General features: G+C 35.1%; 2 protein-coding genes across 4 annotated transcripts; one reads left to right on the forward strand and one right to left on the reverse strand.

The window, feature by feature from the left end:
• Positions 1-87: 87 nt before the first annotated feature.
• LOC141294046 (ras-related protein Rab-7a) lies at positions 88-3,011 on the reverse strand. 3 transcript variants are annotated; one of them, XM_073826126.1, is made up of 5 exons: positions 2,847-3,011; positions 1,102-1,228; positions 709-927; positions 508-633; positions 88-343 (listed from the first exon to the last, which is right to left on the reverse strand). In XM_073826126.1, the coding sequence occupies exons 1-5, from the start codon at positions 2,897-2,899 to the stop codon at positions 254-256; spliced, it is 615 nt and encodes a 204-aa protein (XP_073682227.1). In that variant the 5' UTR covers positions 2,900-3,011; the 3' UTR covers positions 88-253. The 3 variants fall into 3 exon arrangements, with proteins under 3 accessions (XP_073682227.1, XP_073682228.1, XP_073682226.1); XM_073826127.1 differs by having other exon boundaries at positions 512-633; positions 709-942; XM_073826125.1 differs by having other exon boundaries at positions 709-942.
• Positions 3,012-9,989: 6,978 nt separating this feature from the next.
• gata1a (GATA binding protein 1a) lies at positions 9,990-15,399 on the forward strand. The gene is made up of 6 exons (XM_073826049.1): positions 9,990-10,113; positions 11,666-11,864; positions 12,924-13,409; positions 13,485-13,630; positions 14,576-14,701; positions 14,785-15,399. The coding sequence occupies exons 2-6, from the start codon at positions 11,666-11,668 to the stop codon at positions 15,067-15,069; spliced, it is 1,242 nt and encodes a 413-aa protein (XP_073682150.1). The 5' UTR covers positions 9,990-10,113; the 3' UTR covers positions 15,070-15,399.
• The last annotated feature ends 1,861 nt before the right edge of the window (positions 15,400-17,260 follow it).

Below are 17,260 nucleotides of genomic sequence, written 5' to 3' on the forward strand. Positions count from 1 at the left end.
TAAATTCAGCTATTATTTTCTCTTGTGGACTATATGTAAACGTCAATGTGAAATATCATATTCAGATCAGTAATAAAAAATAACATGCATTTTGTATGATCCCTTTTATTTTGGTCAAATAATTACCATTTTACAGATTCTGCAAGTTGTATGTAAACTTTTGACCTCAACTGTATACTGTATCATAATAATTATAATCTTTGGTGTGAACGGGCCTTAACACTGAACAGTAGCACAGGAGTTTGTCCTTGCTTCAACAACTGCATTTTTTATTTGGCTTCTTCTCCTGTTGTTTCTGTATCATCTGGATGGCTTCTCCATTTTCCACATGGTGTATTTTGAGCTGTAGAGAAGGCGACACAAACTATAACATAACACTGCAGCTTTTTTGGTTAAGCTTAGTATTAAATGTTTAGTTAGGCCTAACTAGTGTCTTTCATCAAAAACTAAAAAATATTTGTTATATGTCCATATTTAGTCTAGTTTATACAGACTGCTTGAACTCACATACTGCAGGGCCGCTCGTGCCGCGCTGTGAAACGTCGAGTCCACACCAATATCTTCCTTGGCACTACATTCAAAATATTCAGCTCCGATTTCACTGCACCATTGCTGGGCTTGCTTTGTTGACACCTGTCAATTAAATCATGCTATCAGTTATAAGCTGAAGAATAAGTCACTGGAACATATAGCTAGTAATTGACTAACCTCTCGATAATCCAGGTCAATTTTATTGCCGAGCACTATGAAAGGGAATCCAGAGGGGTCTGAAGGACATGCCTGCACCAGGAACTCTTTCTTCCAGACTTCCAGTGCATCAAAGGATATAGATGAGGTAACATCAAACACTAGGAGGCAGCAATGAGCTCCACGATATAGTGCGGTACCCAGGGAGTGAAACCTCTCTGTTCCTGCAGTGTCCCAGATCTGGTGCAAAAACAGCTGAGTATTGCATGACACAGTTTGTAGAGCCCTATTCGGTCAGCTTGAGGTGTAACCAGTGTTATTGTAATTAAAAATGTTTGAAACTGAATGATTTCCTAAGTTGGCTTTTATTTTTAAAAACTGTGGGTTTAACAGATGAATGTGAATGTATCTCACCTGAAGAATCACTGATCTTTTATCAATAGTGATTTCTTTAGTAAGGAAATCTACTCCAACTGTGGCACGATACAAATTTGTAAAGCGATGGTCGACAAACCGGGTCATAAATGAAGATTTTCCCACTCTGTTCAAACAAAAAGCAACAGGGAAAACTAAATGATCAGAGAATTAACTGGTATATTTTACTATTAACTACCTACATGGCATTAAAATTGAGTTACAGTATAAGCTTTCTCCGTAAATAAGCCAAACTTTTTAGAACCACAAGCAGCTGTTGAGGTTTTTCATGTTTAGAGAGTAACACTGCTTTTAGTTTCTGTCTGCACTTCCTTATTTTTGTTTAACAGTATATTGGTGTTTTTGGGTCACATATGCTGGTATTCCATGTTTTTAATCACTTAAAACCAAATTTAGCATTTAATTGACCAAAAATACAATGAAAAAAAAAAACAAGTTAAATTACAAAAACGTTTTTTTTTTTTTTTTTTTTTTAACATTAACATTTATTTAAGATAGCCAAGCTCTATTTTCAGCAGCCATTACTCTATTAAAAAGTCATTTAAATGTATTTACAGTATTCTTAAATCAATATTATGCAACCTTGGTGAATAAAACTATCACACTCTTTTTCAGAAACATCAAAATTAGAGTAATAGTGATACCACAGTCATAGTCATACCAAACGTTTGAATGGTAGCATTAATGTCTTTGTTGTTCTTTGTTGTTCAAAATGAGCTATTCTGGACTAGAATGGGATACTGAAAAAGTTGTTCATTCATATTGTTTATGTGAATTGCATGTGGGTCTACATGTACAGTTAAGGTCAAAAGTTTACATAAACATCGCAGAATCTGCAAAATGTTAATTATTTTACCAAAATAAGAGGGATCATACAAAATGCATGTTATTATGTATTTAGTACTGACCTGAATAAGGTATTTCACATAAAAGATGTTTCATATAGTCCACAAGAGAAAATAAGAATTGAATTTATAAAAATGACCCCGTTCAAAAGTTTACATACACTTGATTCTTAATACTGTGTTGTTACCTGAATGATCCACAGCTGTGTTTTTTTGTTTCGTGATAGTTGTTTATGAGAACTGCCCACTGTTTTGCAGGAAAATCCAGCATTTTTGTGTATTTGAACCCTTTACAACAATGACTGTATGATTTTGAGATCTTTTCACACTGATGACAACTGAGGGACTCATATGCAACTATTACAGAAGGTTCATCCACTCACTGATGCTTCAGAAGGAAAAACAATGCATTACGAGCCAGGGGTGTAAACTTTTGAACTGGATGAAGTCACACAAAAATGGTCACACAAAAATGCTGAGAAACCAAATAATTTGTTGGACCTGAATGTTTTTTTCTGAAGAACATCAGGCAGTTTAACTGTGCAGGACAAAGGGACTCGTGAACAACTATCACTAAACTAAACAAAACAGCTGTGGATCATTCAGGCAACAACAAGTGCATGTAAACTTTTGAATGGGGTCATTTTTTATAAATTCAACAATTATTTTCTCTCATGAACTATATGTAAACGCCTTTAATGTAAAATATCTTATTCAGGTCAGTACTAAATAAAAAATAACATGCATTTTGTATTACCCCTCTTATTTTGGTAAAATAACATTTTGCAGATTCTGCAAGGTGTATGTAAACTTTTGACATCAAATGTACATGCTTCACTAGTAGGTTTACCATCAAAGCTTTCTAAGACAGACACTCACCCAGAGTTTCCGATAAGAATGGCTTTCAGGTGTGGTGTGCTCCACTCTGTCATGATAAAAATAACCAAAGCTGTCTTCAATGAAAGGAGGTCATGAAGGAACTCGTCTCAGTCAACACTTCTTCATTCTGCATTTCAGACTGTAATGTCCTGTTCGTATCACGGATCCATAAGAAAGCATGGCAAAATAGGTAATGTTTAACCACCTTAGCAGTGTAAGGTAAACAAACGCCTTGCTAAACTAAACAGGTGGTGTAAGAACAAAAATGTTAGGCGTATTGCAACTGTTGGGCAGTTTTAAATCCGATGATTTGGTATTTGAAAAAAAAAAAAAAAAAACACACATTCACATATGTGACCCTGGACCACAAAACCAGTCTTAAGTAGCACTGGTACATTTGTAGCAATAGCCAAAAACACACTGTATGGGTCAAAATTATCAGTTTTTTATTTTACGCCAAAAACAGGATATTAAGTAAAGATCATGTGCCATTAAGATATTTTGTAAATGTTCTACCGTAAATATATTAAAACTTAATTTTTGATTTGTAATATACAATACTAAGAACTTAATTTGGGCAACTTTAAAGGAAATGTTCTCAATATTTTTTGTTTTTGCACCCTTGGATTCCAGATTTTCAAATAGTTGTAACTTGGCCAAATATTGTCCTATCCTAACAAACATTACATCAATGGAACGTGTATTTATTCATATAGTGTATACATCTTAATAAAAAAAAACTGACCCTTATGATGGTTTTGTGGTCCAGGGTCACATATAGCATTGCTCTTCATTTTTGAAGTGAAAAATGATGGTTTAGAAAGTTTAGTTATGCATTATCGAATGTATCTGCATCATGAATTAACAAAGAAAAGCTTTCACAGCATTTATTTATCAAGGTTAATAGTAAATTATAAATATAGGCTACTACAGTTTGGTCAATTACGCAATCCAGCCGTTAGATATTCGCTGTCATCCACATTAAACGCTCCTTCCAGGTTTTAAAAAAATCGCGCTATTTTTACATTCCAGACTCGCGGTCTTTTGTTTTATACTAACGGAACTGGCGCCATCTTGCTTCTAATTGACTTTAGTGAAAATTACCTCAGAAGTGGCTGCAGTGTTCGTCGTTTTCTAGGTCGAAATAATTAAGGTGAAACACTCAAACACACATTTTCACTTTTTTGTTTTGACATATCTTTTAAGAATATTTTAGATATACTCTAGTCAGCTTTTACTGATGTTTGATCGTAATATACACTACTCTTTGAAATACCTTGGAGTAGCCTACCTACCTTATAGAATACGCTACATTTAATAATAATTCACTACCATATTATATATAGAAATATATATATAAAAAAGTACCTTATTATACAGTTAAACCAAAATTTATTCAGAAACTTTCAACATTTCTCACATTATCACAGTTTATTTGCTATAGAAAATAGTAATAAAACATGACAAGAACTCAGAGTTAAACTGTGTCAAAACAAATTCTTCTGGATAATCACAACTAGTCAAATCAAAAAATTTTCAGACACCTTCATTATCAGTTTATTCGCTATAGTTTAGAAAATGGTAATACAATTTGACAACAACACATGAGTGTCTTATAATTAAAAAAATATCTGATGTCTGAATAATTTTTGGTTTGACTGTATATAAAAGTATAAAAGTACAATACCGTTTACTGTACCATGGTACTGACACAGTACTGTTTGGTAAGGCTAGCTTGTCATCATTCATTTGGCTTCAAAATACAAAATATAGAGGCAAACACTTGGCAGAAGCCGCTGTGTCAGAGGTCCTCACATGGGAGGTGTCTTGTTCTGTGTCAGTTAAGGGTGTGGAGGCCAAAACTGTAAGTTGTAACAGTGAATATTGAGACCAGTTCTCCACAACTGAAACGTGGTTTCGACTAACCTACCTTACAAATACATAGACAAACTTAGCTGGTACCTTTGAGTCACACTATTACTTATGGGAGCTGTGGCTTTGAGGTCAGGTACACATCCTCTTTGAAAATGTAGAATTTCACCTCTTACTGTCTTACGTGCCATTTGTCACTCTCTCTATGAATTATATTCATGTGATACATATCCTAAGTAGTCTGTATCTCTGAGAGAATCCATCCATGGATTTCTAATATGGGTTTTTTTTTAAATAGTGGTTATAGATTCATGAGTAAAAAAGTTAGTCATGAGTTAAAAGTGTACACTTTCAAAAGTTTGTTCTTAAAGAAATTCATACTTTCATTTAGCAAGGATGCAGTAAATTGACAAAAGTGACAGTAAAGACATTGATGAGGTTACAAAATATTTCTATTTAAAAAAAAAAAAAAACTGTTTTAACTCAACATTTATATGTTTCTTAACAGAAAATCAGCATATTAAAATTATTTCTGAAGGATCATATGACACTGAAGACTGGTGTAAAAATTCAGCTTTGCCCTCACAGGAATAAATTACATTTTATAATGTTTTAAAACAGAAAATTAACAATATACTGTTTATACTGTATTTTGATCAAATAAACGCAGACTTCTCTCAAAAAATGGCCTCAAACTTTCAAACATTGTTAGCAATTTACTGCAACTAAGTTTAACATGCTTGAAGAATCAGACAACCACTATGGTGGTTTTGTTTCTTGTTATTCATGAAAACCACTATTCTAAAAACAAATGAGAAATTCCCCATGGGAATGGATGGTGAATAGCCTCCTGCATTAGCCTACAAATTGACGTCATGAATTAACAGCTTTATTCTTAAATATATTGTGGATGAAGTGGTGTGGAGGAGGAACAGACTGGAAATTATTTCAGTGCGATATATCCTTTTACAGTCTGCAACCCATAGACAAGAAGTATTCTGTGTCCTCTCACTCTGACTTATCTTTGGGATAAGACTTTTGACTAGAAATGATTTTACGGTCTTGAGGATGAGATATGTAATTATTTGGGAATGAAGCTACTTATTGGCAATAGCACTTACATATGTGGATGACCTGAAACAAATTTATTTGAACTTTGGATATAAATAAAAATAAGAAGTCGAGGCAGAGAGAGAAAGAGGCGGTCCTTTTGAGCTGTACCCTCATGACACGGAGCCACTCAGCTGGCTGTGTGAGGCAGAGATAAGGGCCTGCTTTCATGGAAGTTTCTTTCCTTGGAACTGGAGCGCTGCCCCAAGAACCCACAACTACCCCCAACCCCCTGGTCTTTCTGCTTTGACCCCCACACCACCCTGACCAGTAACTGTTCCCAAGGCATCTTGTGTCACTCCCCAACTGAAACATCTTTATGGATTCACACGGGCATTGTGTATTCTGCACCTGGATCTGAGGACTTCCTGGTTTCAGGAATGGATATCATTGCACTAACAGAAGTGCACTGTCAGTGTTGTCAGTCACATTCCCCCTAAACAAAACCCCGGATTGCAAACACTCAAAACAAGAGTGTGTTGCATGCACATACAGTTTAAGTCGAAAGTTTACATATAGGCCTAGCAGAATCTGCAAAATGTTAATTATTTGACCAAAATAAGATTTTTTTAATTTAGTGTTGACCTGAATGAGATATTTCACATAAAATACGTTTACATATTTTACAAAAGTTAAGAGAAAATAATAGTTGAATTTATAAAAATGACCCCATTTAAAAAAATTACATACACTTGATTCTTAAGACTGTGTTGTTACCTTTTTTTAGTGATAGTTGTTCATGAGTCCCTTGTTTGTCCTGAACAGTTAAACTGCCTGCTGTTCTTCAGAAAAATCCTTCAGGTCTCACAAATTCTGTGGTTTTTCAGCATATTTGTTTGAACCCTTTCCAACAATGACTGTATGATTTTGAGATCCATCTTTTCACACTGAGGACAACTGAGGGACTCATATGCAAGTATTACAGAAGGTTCAAATGCTCACTGATGTTTTAGAAGGAAAAATAATGCATTAAGAGCCAGGGGTGTAAACAGAATGAAGGTGTGTAAATTTTTCTTATTTTGCCTAAATATCATATTTTTTAGCATGTATATATTTTCATTTCGTACTGCCCTACAGATACTTATATCCAGAAGACAAAATCAATGAAATTTACCCTGATCTTCAAATTTAAAAAGTTTTCACCCCCGGTTCTTAATGCATTGTGTTTCCTTCTGGAGCATCAGTGAGCGTTTGAACCTTCTGTAATAGTTGCATATGAGTCCCTCGGTTGTCTTCAGTGTAAAAAGATGGATCTTATAATCATAGTCATTGTTGGAAAGGGTTTAAAATACACAAAAATGCTAAAAAACCAAAGAATTTGTGGGACCTGAAGGAGTTTTCTGAAGAACAGCAGGCAGTTTAACTGTTCAGGACAAACAAGTAACTCAAGAACAACTATCACTCAAAAAAAAAAAAAAAAAAAACAGCTGTGGATCATTCAAGTAACAACACAGTATTAGAAATCAAGCAAATGTAAACTTTTGAACGGGCCATTTTTATAAATTCACCTATTATTTTATATATATGTAAATGTATTTTATGTGAAATATCTTATTCAGGTCAGTACTAAATAAAAATAACATGCATTTTGTATGATTTTGGTAAAATAATTAACATTTTGCAGATTCAGCAAGGTGTATGTAAACTTTTGACTTCAACTGTATACACACTGCCATTTAAAAGTTTGTGAATAGAAGAAATACAGAAAAAAAACTGTATTATTGCAAAATGTTATTACAGTATAAAATAATGGTTTCTATTTTAATATACTTTAAAATATAATTTATTCCTGTGATGCAATGCTGAATTTTCATCAGCTATTCCTCCAGTCTTAAGTGTCACATAATCCTTCAGAAATCATTCTAATATGCTGATTTATTATTAGAATGATCTATGTTTGCAAGAGTTTTTTTGGAATCTGTGAAACTTTTTTCAGAATTCTTTGGCAAGTCTTTGCTATGACTTTTAACGCATCACAATTAAACACATCCTTGCAGAATAAAAGTATTATTTTTTGTTTCAAAAAAAGAAAGAATAAAAACTTACTGACCCCAAACTTGTGTATATAGACTTCTATTTTAAATAAAAATGCTGTTCTTTTGAACTTTTAATTCATTAAAGAATCCTGAAAAAAGTATTACAGGTTCCAAAAAAATATTATGCAGCACAACTTTTTCCAATATTGATAATAAATCAGCATATTAGAATAATTTCTGAAGGATCATGTGACACTTAATACTGGAGTAATGATGCTGAAAATTCCTCATATTATTATAATAGGATTTTTCTTCTTCTTTTTCTGATGTATGTATGTTCATTAAAAATGAGAAGCATATTCATTGATTTGTGCTTGGTTGTTCTATGTCACATTAATTAGCTTCATATAGAAATGCTAGATATCTAAAGCAGGTCGTTATTTAGTTAAAGTAAATGTGTTATGTTATAAGTGTGTGTGAAAAAGACTGTTCCTGTGAGTTTGCTCATGAAGTGTCATGGCTGGTCTTACGATTCCCCAGCCTACCACTCCAATCTTGATAACCTCTTATCACAGTTCAGCAGCCAGCACACACACAGCCACCAGCCACATCCCTCAATACTGCCTCTCTCTCTCTCTCTTCAGAGAGTTCTTTCTGTTTGACAGTCTACTTTTTTGTAAAAAAAAAAAAAAGATCCAAGTTCTTACAAGCATTTTATATTCTAAATATTTTCCCTCAATACAATAGTGGATGATTTCATTTTTAAGGACAATAGATGTTGCCTTATCACCACAAATACTGTAACTTCACAACATGTTCAAGACAGAAATGAAGTCATGTTGTATTAACTGGTTTGTTTCTAAAATGCTAGTTAACTTAGAATTCATTTACCATCATGTCTTTTTTAAACAGAATGTTTAAAGCAAAATTTGATGATTTCTTATGTTTTTTGCAGCTTGTCAGCCCTACAGTCACCATCCACTTTCATTAAATGGAAAACAACTCTCTTTGTCTTCCAATGAGGTAAAAAGGTCACACAGTTTGGAACGACATGAAGGTGAGTAAATCAAATTTTGGAGGAACTGTCCTAATCTAACAATGTATTGGCCTACATGCTGAAGTTCTAAAATGGGGCCTTATGTAAATCAATAACCTGGCCCTTGTTGGAGGATTTGCTTCTCTGGATCTCATCCCAGTTTCCCTGAAAATTATAAATGCACAATGGTGGAGGGAAGTTGAAAGTGTTTTGACTGTCAAATGACAGTGACAGTCTAAGTCCTGTGCTCAGGCAGGCCGTTCTGTGTCCGTATCTCTGACCATGATTGCAGCATTTGAGTTTATTTGCATTACTGTTCTTTGCTAAGCTGCACCAGGGAAAAGTGCTTTTGCATTTTCATTTGCTTTGTTCACAGTCACCGTTTCCATTCGGAATAGTCCCTAATAGTTACTACTCTGCACTCTTTTAGTCCTTTATTTATTGCGTATGTGACATTGAAAACTTATACACTCTGATTTTTCACAACAGTGCAGCTTTATCATGCTTGAGTCATATGAATGATAAGTTTATGGTTGTTGTAAACTCATATTCTCATTGGGATTTTCGCAGATGATGAACTGTTGGATTTGCCTCTTTATCTGTCATTTTATATAACTTCTGATTTGTAGTAGACACTTTTTAAATGTTATTCTAGTTGGATATTTACAAAAATATATAGTAGTCAAATATTGTGGATCAAAACCTTTCATCAAAGTTGTCCTAAAACCAATGCAATACCCGTTCTTCTCTTACGACAACTTTGATTTTGAACTTTTTTGATCCAATTCAAATGTGTCTACTGTATATTGTATATTAAATAAATTCAAATTGGTGTACAGTTAATCATTTAACAGCTGCCTTGCTAAAATCGTAAATGTTTTTGTGAACCAAAAAGCTTAATAACTGATTGAAAGTTGTTTGTGATATCTAAATTAACATTTCAAATCATGTCAATCATAATGGTCAAGAATATTTATACAAACCACCATTGTTAAACTGATCAATACTTAGTTGCTGTGTCAGCCAGAGATCTGCCATATAATATTCAAAACTCTAAGCATGGTCGATGGTAGGAGTGTCCAAAAAAGTACCCCAACCCCACCCATTGGTGCCCTACCATTTCAAATGAAGTTACTAGTTCCCAAAGACGGAGGGAGATAAGCAAGCGAGCAAAGGACCAGCACACTCTCATTCTCCAGCCGTCCTCCATGATCTGTGTAGCAGCGTGAATCTACTCACCTAATAAACGAGATAATCAATACATCACTTGTAGGTAAGTTCTTCCATACTGTGCCAGTAAAAGTGTCTCGCAACACATTACCTGGCTTTATACTCATAAAACTATTTTACGTCATATTTTGTTATACTATAGATCTTAGTGTTCAGACAGCCTTAGAATAAACCAATTTAATCTATCAATTAACATATAAACCAATTAAACATATACTATGAAAGTTTTATTGACTTGTTTAAATATTAATGTGCAATTATAATTGGCGATTTAAGACACTAGACTGCAACATTAATTAATAAATTTGGCCAGAATCAGATGCTACTTTTTAGGTAAATGTTAAGTAAAAATATTCCAATTGTGTTTTTCTCTATTTCATTACTTTATAACTGTATTGTAATATCATTCTGACTGTGTTTCTACTTTCTTCCTGTGTTCATAATTGATTTATATTAACATAAAATATATATAAACATAATACCGCTGTTATTAAAAATACATTTAATATCTAACATTTTTAATGGTTTTAATATGAAATTAATATATTTCTGAATTTCCAATGTACACGTAACTGTAAGTGCCTTCACGGGTAAAACAGGTCATTCACGCCTTGGATTTAAATTTTGTTGAACATTGTTCCATTGATTGCACAGCATTATGCTGTTATGCACAAAATGGCCTGAATTTTATCTGACACTTTCAATATGTGCAATTATTATATACAGTAGACTAATAATGATAAGCCACTGTTATCAGGAGAATATTTGATGCAATTCATAATCACTCAACTAGATTGTTTTTTTTTGTTCAGCATGTGATATGATAGATTGAGGGAAATGACAAAAAAAATGTTTCAACATTATTTACGGTAATTACATCCATTTGTCAAATATGGTTAGGTGAATATATTCTGTTAAACTTTAAGTTATAATATCTGAGGGTTAAATTCAAGTCAATAAATAAATTAAATAACTGAATAAATAAAACACATAATGACCGGAATACATAAAGTGCCAGTAAAAGTTAAAGTAGAAAGGCTTTTCTTTATCAATGTAATGTTTTTTTTTTTTTTTTTGCAACCAATTTTTTGCCACTTTCTGGGCTTAACTTTATTTAAAGCTTTAACATTTTTAAATGTAATAAAATGAGAAAAAAAAATTCAGGACAAATATATAATCAATACCGATTTTACTCAACAGTTATTCTGTTTTTCAAAGTCAATACTGGTCTTTCGGTTAATCTTTTAATAGTCAATTCCCCTAAGGGAGTAAATGTTGTTGTGAGCTAATGCTAACTGTTATGAATGCCTGTGAGAAATTCAGACATGCTGATTTATTTTTAGTGCTGACTTTTTGTCACAGTCAAATGAGGACCTTTTAAAGGGAAGTGTGACAGGCCGTACTGTCTAGATACCTTAATAAAGTTTTGTGTGGGCCAAGAAGGTCTACAATACCTGTCAAGCTCTTTGTTAGCCCTCCCATCCTTGTTGATAACAGTTGCTCAGCTATAAGGATTGAGAAAAGTCTTTGTATAGAATTTAGTGTTGTCCAATCATCAATTAAAAATGTCTGAACATTATTTTCCCATATGAAAGATGGAGAACTCATCTGAGCAGTCTCGTTGGGTGTCCCCCAGCCTGATCAGTCCAGACCCACTGGCAAACTACACCACAGAGCCTGGTTTACTGCCACCCAGTGAAGATGATGAGCCTTTCTACTCTAGCTCTGAGACTGATTTATATTATTCCACTAGCGGACAGAGCCGAGCCTCGTCATCTTACAGACACAGTCCAGGTGAGTTCCTCACTGAAAAGATTGTTAACGTCAAAAATATGCAGTTTCTGCATCACTAGCATCACAAATATATTGCAAATATAATAAAAGAACAGTAGGAGTTGTCTGAAGACATGCAACCATTGTTTGACCACCTTTCATTCCTTCAAAATAAAAAAGTGTTCCAAATACGGGTTTTCGCAGTGATGCCATAGAAGTATTATAGGTTCCCCAAAGAACCTTTCAATGAACAGAACAATTTTGAGACTCTGAAGAAGCTTTGTACAATGAAAAGGCTCCATAGATATTAAAGGTTCTTCAAAGAACCCTAGATGCCAATGAAGAAACTTTTTTTATAAGAACTTAAAGGGAAAGAAACTCTGTCATCATTTACTCACCCTAACTTTGTTTCAAACCTTAAAAATATAGGTTCCAAAAGGATGTTTTTGCAGTGATGCCATAGAAGAACCATTTTTGGTTCCCCAAAGAACCTTTCAGTAAACTTTTCTTAAAAGAACCATTCTGAAGAACATTTTAAAAATCTACAAAACTTTTTTTTGACTATAAAGAATCTTTTCTGCAGTGTTGCCATATAAAAACATTTTAGGTTCTTCAAAGAACCTTTGAATGAACAGTAGGACAATTTTAAGAGTCTGAAGAAGCTTTGTGCAATGAAAAGGCTCCACAGATATTAAAAGTTCTTCACTGAACCATAGCCAATGAAGAACATTTATTTATTAAAATGTAAAGGGATAGTTTTTGGTTCCCCAAAGAACCTTTCAGTGAACAGTTCCTAAAATAACCATTTTGAAGAACATTTAAAACATTTTTCGACTATAAAGAACCTTTTCTGAATTTGAAAGGTTCCATGGATGTTCAAGGTTCTTCATAGAACCACTGATGCCAGGAAAATAACCTTTATGGCCTTCTGCGGAACACGTCTCAATGTTTTTGTTTTTTTTTCATGAGTCAATGGGGTCCAATGTTGTTCCACTGTCACTGCATGAGCAGCAGTTAAAAACTTATTATTGTGGTAAACTACAGTCAAAATGTGTTAATTTTTTAATTCCTTTGAAACAGTTCGCCAAGTTTACTCCTCTCCATCAATTCTGGGAAACATCCAGTGGCTGGACAACTCTGCTGGTCACTCTCTAAACTCTTCATACAACCCCACATCCACTGTCTGGGCAAGCAGCCCATTCACAAAGACGCCTCTTCACTCTCACACCTCCACATCCATCTACCCAAACAGTGCTACCCCATCTTTCACCTCCCCCAAAGAGGGCTTTCCTTCCCCGAGTCGTGATGGGAAGGAAAGCCCTAGGCTCCAGGAAGTCCTGAAAGCCGAGCGCCTGAGTCCCATGGGTGGAAGTAGCTTTCTCAATCTGAGCTCAGCCTCTGGAGGTGTGTACGGTCCTTCTCCGCACATGCTGAGTCCATACGGATCATACATGACCACGTCACAGGACTATAGTTCAGCTGCACTCTATTCTACCGGGGGACCCTGGATGAGCCCTTCATCATACTCGCCCAAACTTCGCAACAAGATGAGACTTTCGCCACCAGGTATGTAAATCTCCTCTGGGTTTTATTGATAAATTTATAGTCGCGCATGATTATAAGTATTTCTGAATTTTACAGAGGCACGTGAATGTGTGAATTGTGGTGCCACTGCCACCCCTCTGTGGCGTCGAGATGGGACGGGCCACTACCTCTGTAATGCTTGCGGACTGTACCATAAAATGAATGGCCAGAACAGACCCCTCATCAGACCAAAAAAGAGACTGGTATGTACAACAATAAACCCTGGGTATTAAGACTTGTATGGATTAATATAACATAATTTATGTTTCTTACTAAAATAAGTACATATTTTGAAGTATGACCATTATTTCAGTGACTTTAAATAGTTGTACTTGGTGAGCTACTGCCGCTACATGTTGATAATTTTACCACAAGACAACTCTGAAAATAAAATACAGATACAATGCCACATTGTACAGATTTTGGTTGTATTTATTAGTCGAAGGGCAACAAGAGAAGCAATCTAAGTGCTTTCCCAGCAATAAAAAGAGTAGAAAAGAATTGGAAGATGTCTGTAGACAAATAAAACTTCCTAAAGACCCACATCTTTGTTCTCTTCTCTTCTATCTCTGATGCCTTTGAGGCTTTTAGTAAGACCACAGCTACTGAAAGAGCTTACAAACAAAGAGACAAGAAACTCTAGATACCATCCCGACAGGATGTAAACATGCGATGCTCATCATGACGCCGCAGCCACTGAGTTTCTCAGTGTGGATTTTACTCGATATCTGGGGGGGGGGGGGGTTTAAACTCCTTGTGGAGAAAAAACAATGGTACGGCATTTGGTTTAAGCCTATGCTTATATCCATCGCTACCTGTAAGCTCTATCAGTTTTTCATTTTCCAAGTTGTGTTTCAGTAAAAATAGCAACAGGTAGCGCCAGTAGCTCACCAAGTGCAACCATTTGATGTCATCAAAATAATGGCGCCCCCCATAGTCCAAAATATTTATAAATGATGTGTATTTTTCAAATAATGTAAATCTTTAATGGGTTTTCTACTACATATTTCAGTAAGAAACATCATTTGTGTTATATAAAGTCATGCAAGTCTTAATACCCTAGATTTTATTTAATATCGTCATGCCTTCATTTCATTATCTGGTGATTATATACATTTTAGTGACAATAAACTTTGCTTCTGTGTCAGATTGTCAGCAAACGTGCTGGAACGCAGTGTGCCAATTGCCACACAAGCACTACGACACTATGGAGACGCAATGCCAGCGGCGAGCCTGTGTGCAACGCCTGCGGCCTGTATTTTAAACTTCACAACGTAAGTCCACTTATTCATGCTACATTCATCCGAAGGAAAAACAAGTAATTGCCAAACTTGACATCGCCACTGTCTTTCCCCAGGTCAACAGGCCTTTAACTATGAAGAAGGATGGCATACAGACACGGAATCGCAAGGTGTCTAACAGAAACAAGAAAGGCAAAAAGAACGCCGCTTCAGAGGTTTACCCTGACATGTCTCACATGGCACCTCCTGATGAGCATGTAGGACCATATTCTCTGAATCCAGGATCCCTCTTGTCCTACAGTCACACTCCTCACCTATTGTCCCCTTCCACTTTGCACTCCTCTCCAACTTTGCCCTACACCCACCACCCAAACTCTGGCATGGTGCCCACACTAGTGTGAAGGAAACACATTTACTGGACCATAACGAGGCATGTACATTTCGTTGTACCTATAGTAAACACAATTCTTACATAAATGCATTCCATTTTTTAAGTAAAAAAAAAAAAATGCGTTAAAGCTGCTCCATAACAGTCGCACTGCAACAGCTTGTCACTGATTTTGAAACCGTCTTGTAGTTTGAATAGTAAAACAGTAAAACTAAAACTGTCTGCTATATTATAACGACAAATGTAAATATACATGACTTTATGGCTTATTGTATGTGCTAGAATCATAGTACTATGACTTCTTTTAGGATGTTCAATAAATTCCTTATACTTTAATGTTTTTAGGCTGAAAATAGATATAAATTTTAAAAACTATTATTAAAAATAATAAAAAATAATGAAATATTGCAAGTTCAATAGTAATATACTGATGTTTTTTTGTCTTTTGTGCCCCTCCAGCACTATCAGTTAGGTTTAAAGGGATAGTTTACCCACAAATAATAATTATGTCATTAATTACTCACTCTCATGTCGTTCCAAACATGTAAGACCTTAATTTCTCTTCAGAACACAAATAAAGGGATAGCTCACCCAAAAGTGAAAATTTGATGTTTATCTGCTTACCCCCAATGAATCCAAGATGTAGGTGACTTTGTTTCTTCAGTAGAACACAAACAAAGATTTTTAACTCAAACCGTTGTAGTCTGTCAATCATAAAATGGCAGTCAATGGGACCCACGTCTTTGAGAGTCAAAAAACAAATACAGAGAAAAATTATAATAATTCCCTGCTGCTCGTGACGTTACATTGAGGTCTTAACACACAAAACAATCTGTCTCTGTATTAATATCATTTTTGCCTCTAATCCACTGCAATGTCCAACTGTCCTTAGCGCGTTCACAACAGTTTGTGTTCTACTGAAGAAACAAAGTCACCTACATCTTGGATGCCCTGGGGGTAAGCAGATAAACATAAAATTTTCTTTTTTGGGTGAACTATCCCTTTAAGATATTTTTGATGAAATCTGAAAGCTTTCTGACCTTGCTTAGACAGCAAGGCAACGAACACGTTCAAGGCCCAGAAAGGTAGTAAGGACATCAATGTGACAAATTTATGGCTACAAGAATATTTTTTGTGTGCAAAGAAAATAATAATGACTTTATTTAACAGTTTCTTCTCTTCCGTGTCAGTCTTCGACCTTTCTGGCCTTGAATGTTGTAGTACCGTTGGGCCACAAAGCTCTTGGATTTCATAAAAAATATCCTTATTTGTGTTCTGAAAAGGAACGAAGGTCTTACAGGCTTGGAATGACATGAGAATGAGAAATTAATTACAGAATTAAATTTTTGGGTGAACTATTCCTTTAAGTAACCCCTCACTGACACTGCTATACGTTTAATATATCAAAGGTGACCATTTTCAATGTGGTGGTGGTATTTAAATATTGCAAACTGTTTTAGACCTTGCGGTTTGGAGCTCACAGTTTGGGCTTCATGTCATTCCAGCCAAGCAATAATAGTGTCATTGTCCATTCATTCACTCCGCAGAGGCTTTGACAATTGATCTGCTTTTGGAGCATGAACATGCAAATGAAACACTTTCCATAAAGGTGGCGGAGGGCGACAAAACATTTAACCAAGGTTCCACTTGTGCCAGTTTCTAAATTTAGCTCACACGGAAAAACTGTTATATCTGTGTACATAAAGCAATCCAACCCACGCAGCCCAGATGCTGGCAAAATAAATGCACCTGCACTGAAATTCTCACAGAGAATATATGAACAAAGATATACTGAAAATCTAGCAGTATGTGCTGGATTTAAGTGTTAAAGGGATAGTTCACCCAAAAATGAAAAGTCTGTCATTAATTACTCACCCTCATGTCGTTCTAAGACCTTCACTCATCTTCAGAACATAAAGTAAGATATTTTTGATGAAATCTGAGAGCTTTCTGACCCTGCATAGACAGCAATGCAACTACCACAATCAAGGCCCAATAAGGTAGTAAGGACATTGTTAAAATAGTCCATGTGACATCAGTGGTTCAACCGTAATTTTATGAAGCTATGAGAATATATTTTGTGCACAAAGAAAACACAAATGACTTTATTCAACATTTTTTTTTCTCTTCTGTGACAGTCTTAGCATTTACACTCTTAAGTTGGGACAGTTCAGTTTGGACTGCTGTGAAAGTGATCCCTTATC

Source organism: Garra rufa, chromosome 20 (genome assembly GCF_049309525.1).
Source record: "Garra rufa chromosome 20, GarRuf1.0, whole genome shotgun sequence".
NCBI lineage: Eukaryota > Metazoa > Chordata > Actinopteri > Cypriniformes > Cyprinidae > Garra > Garra rufa.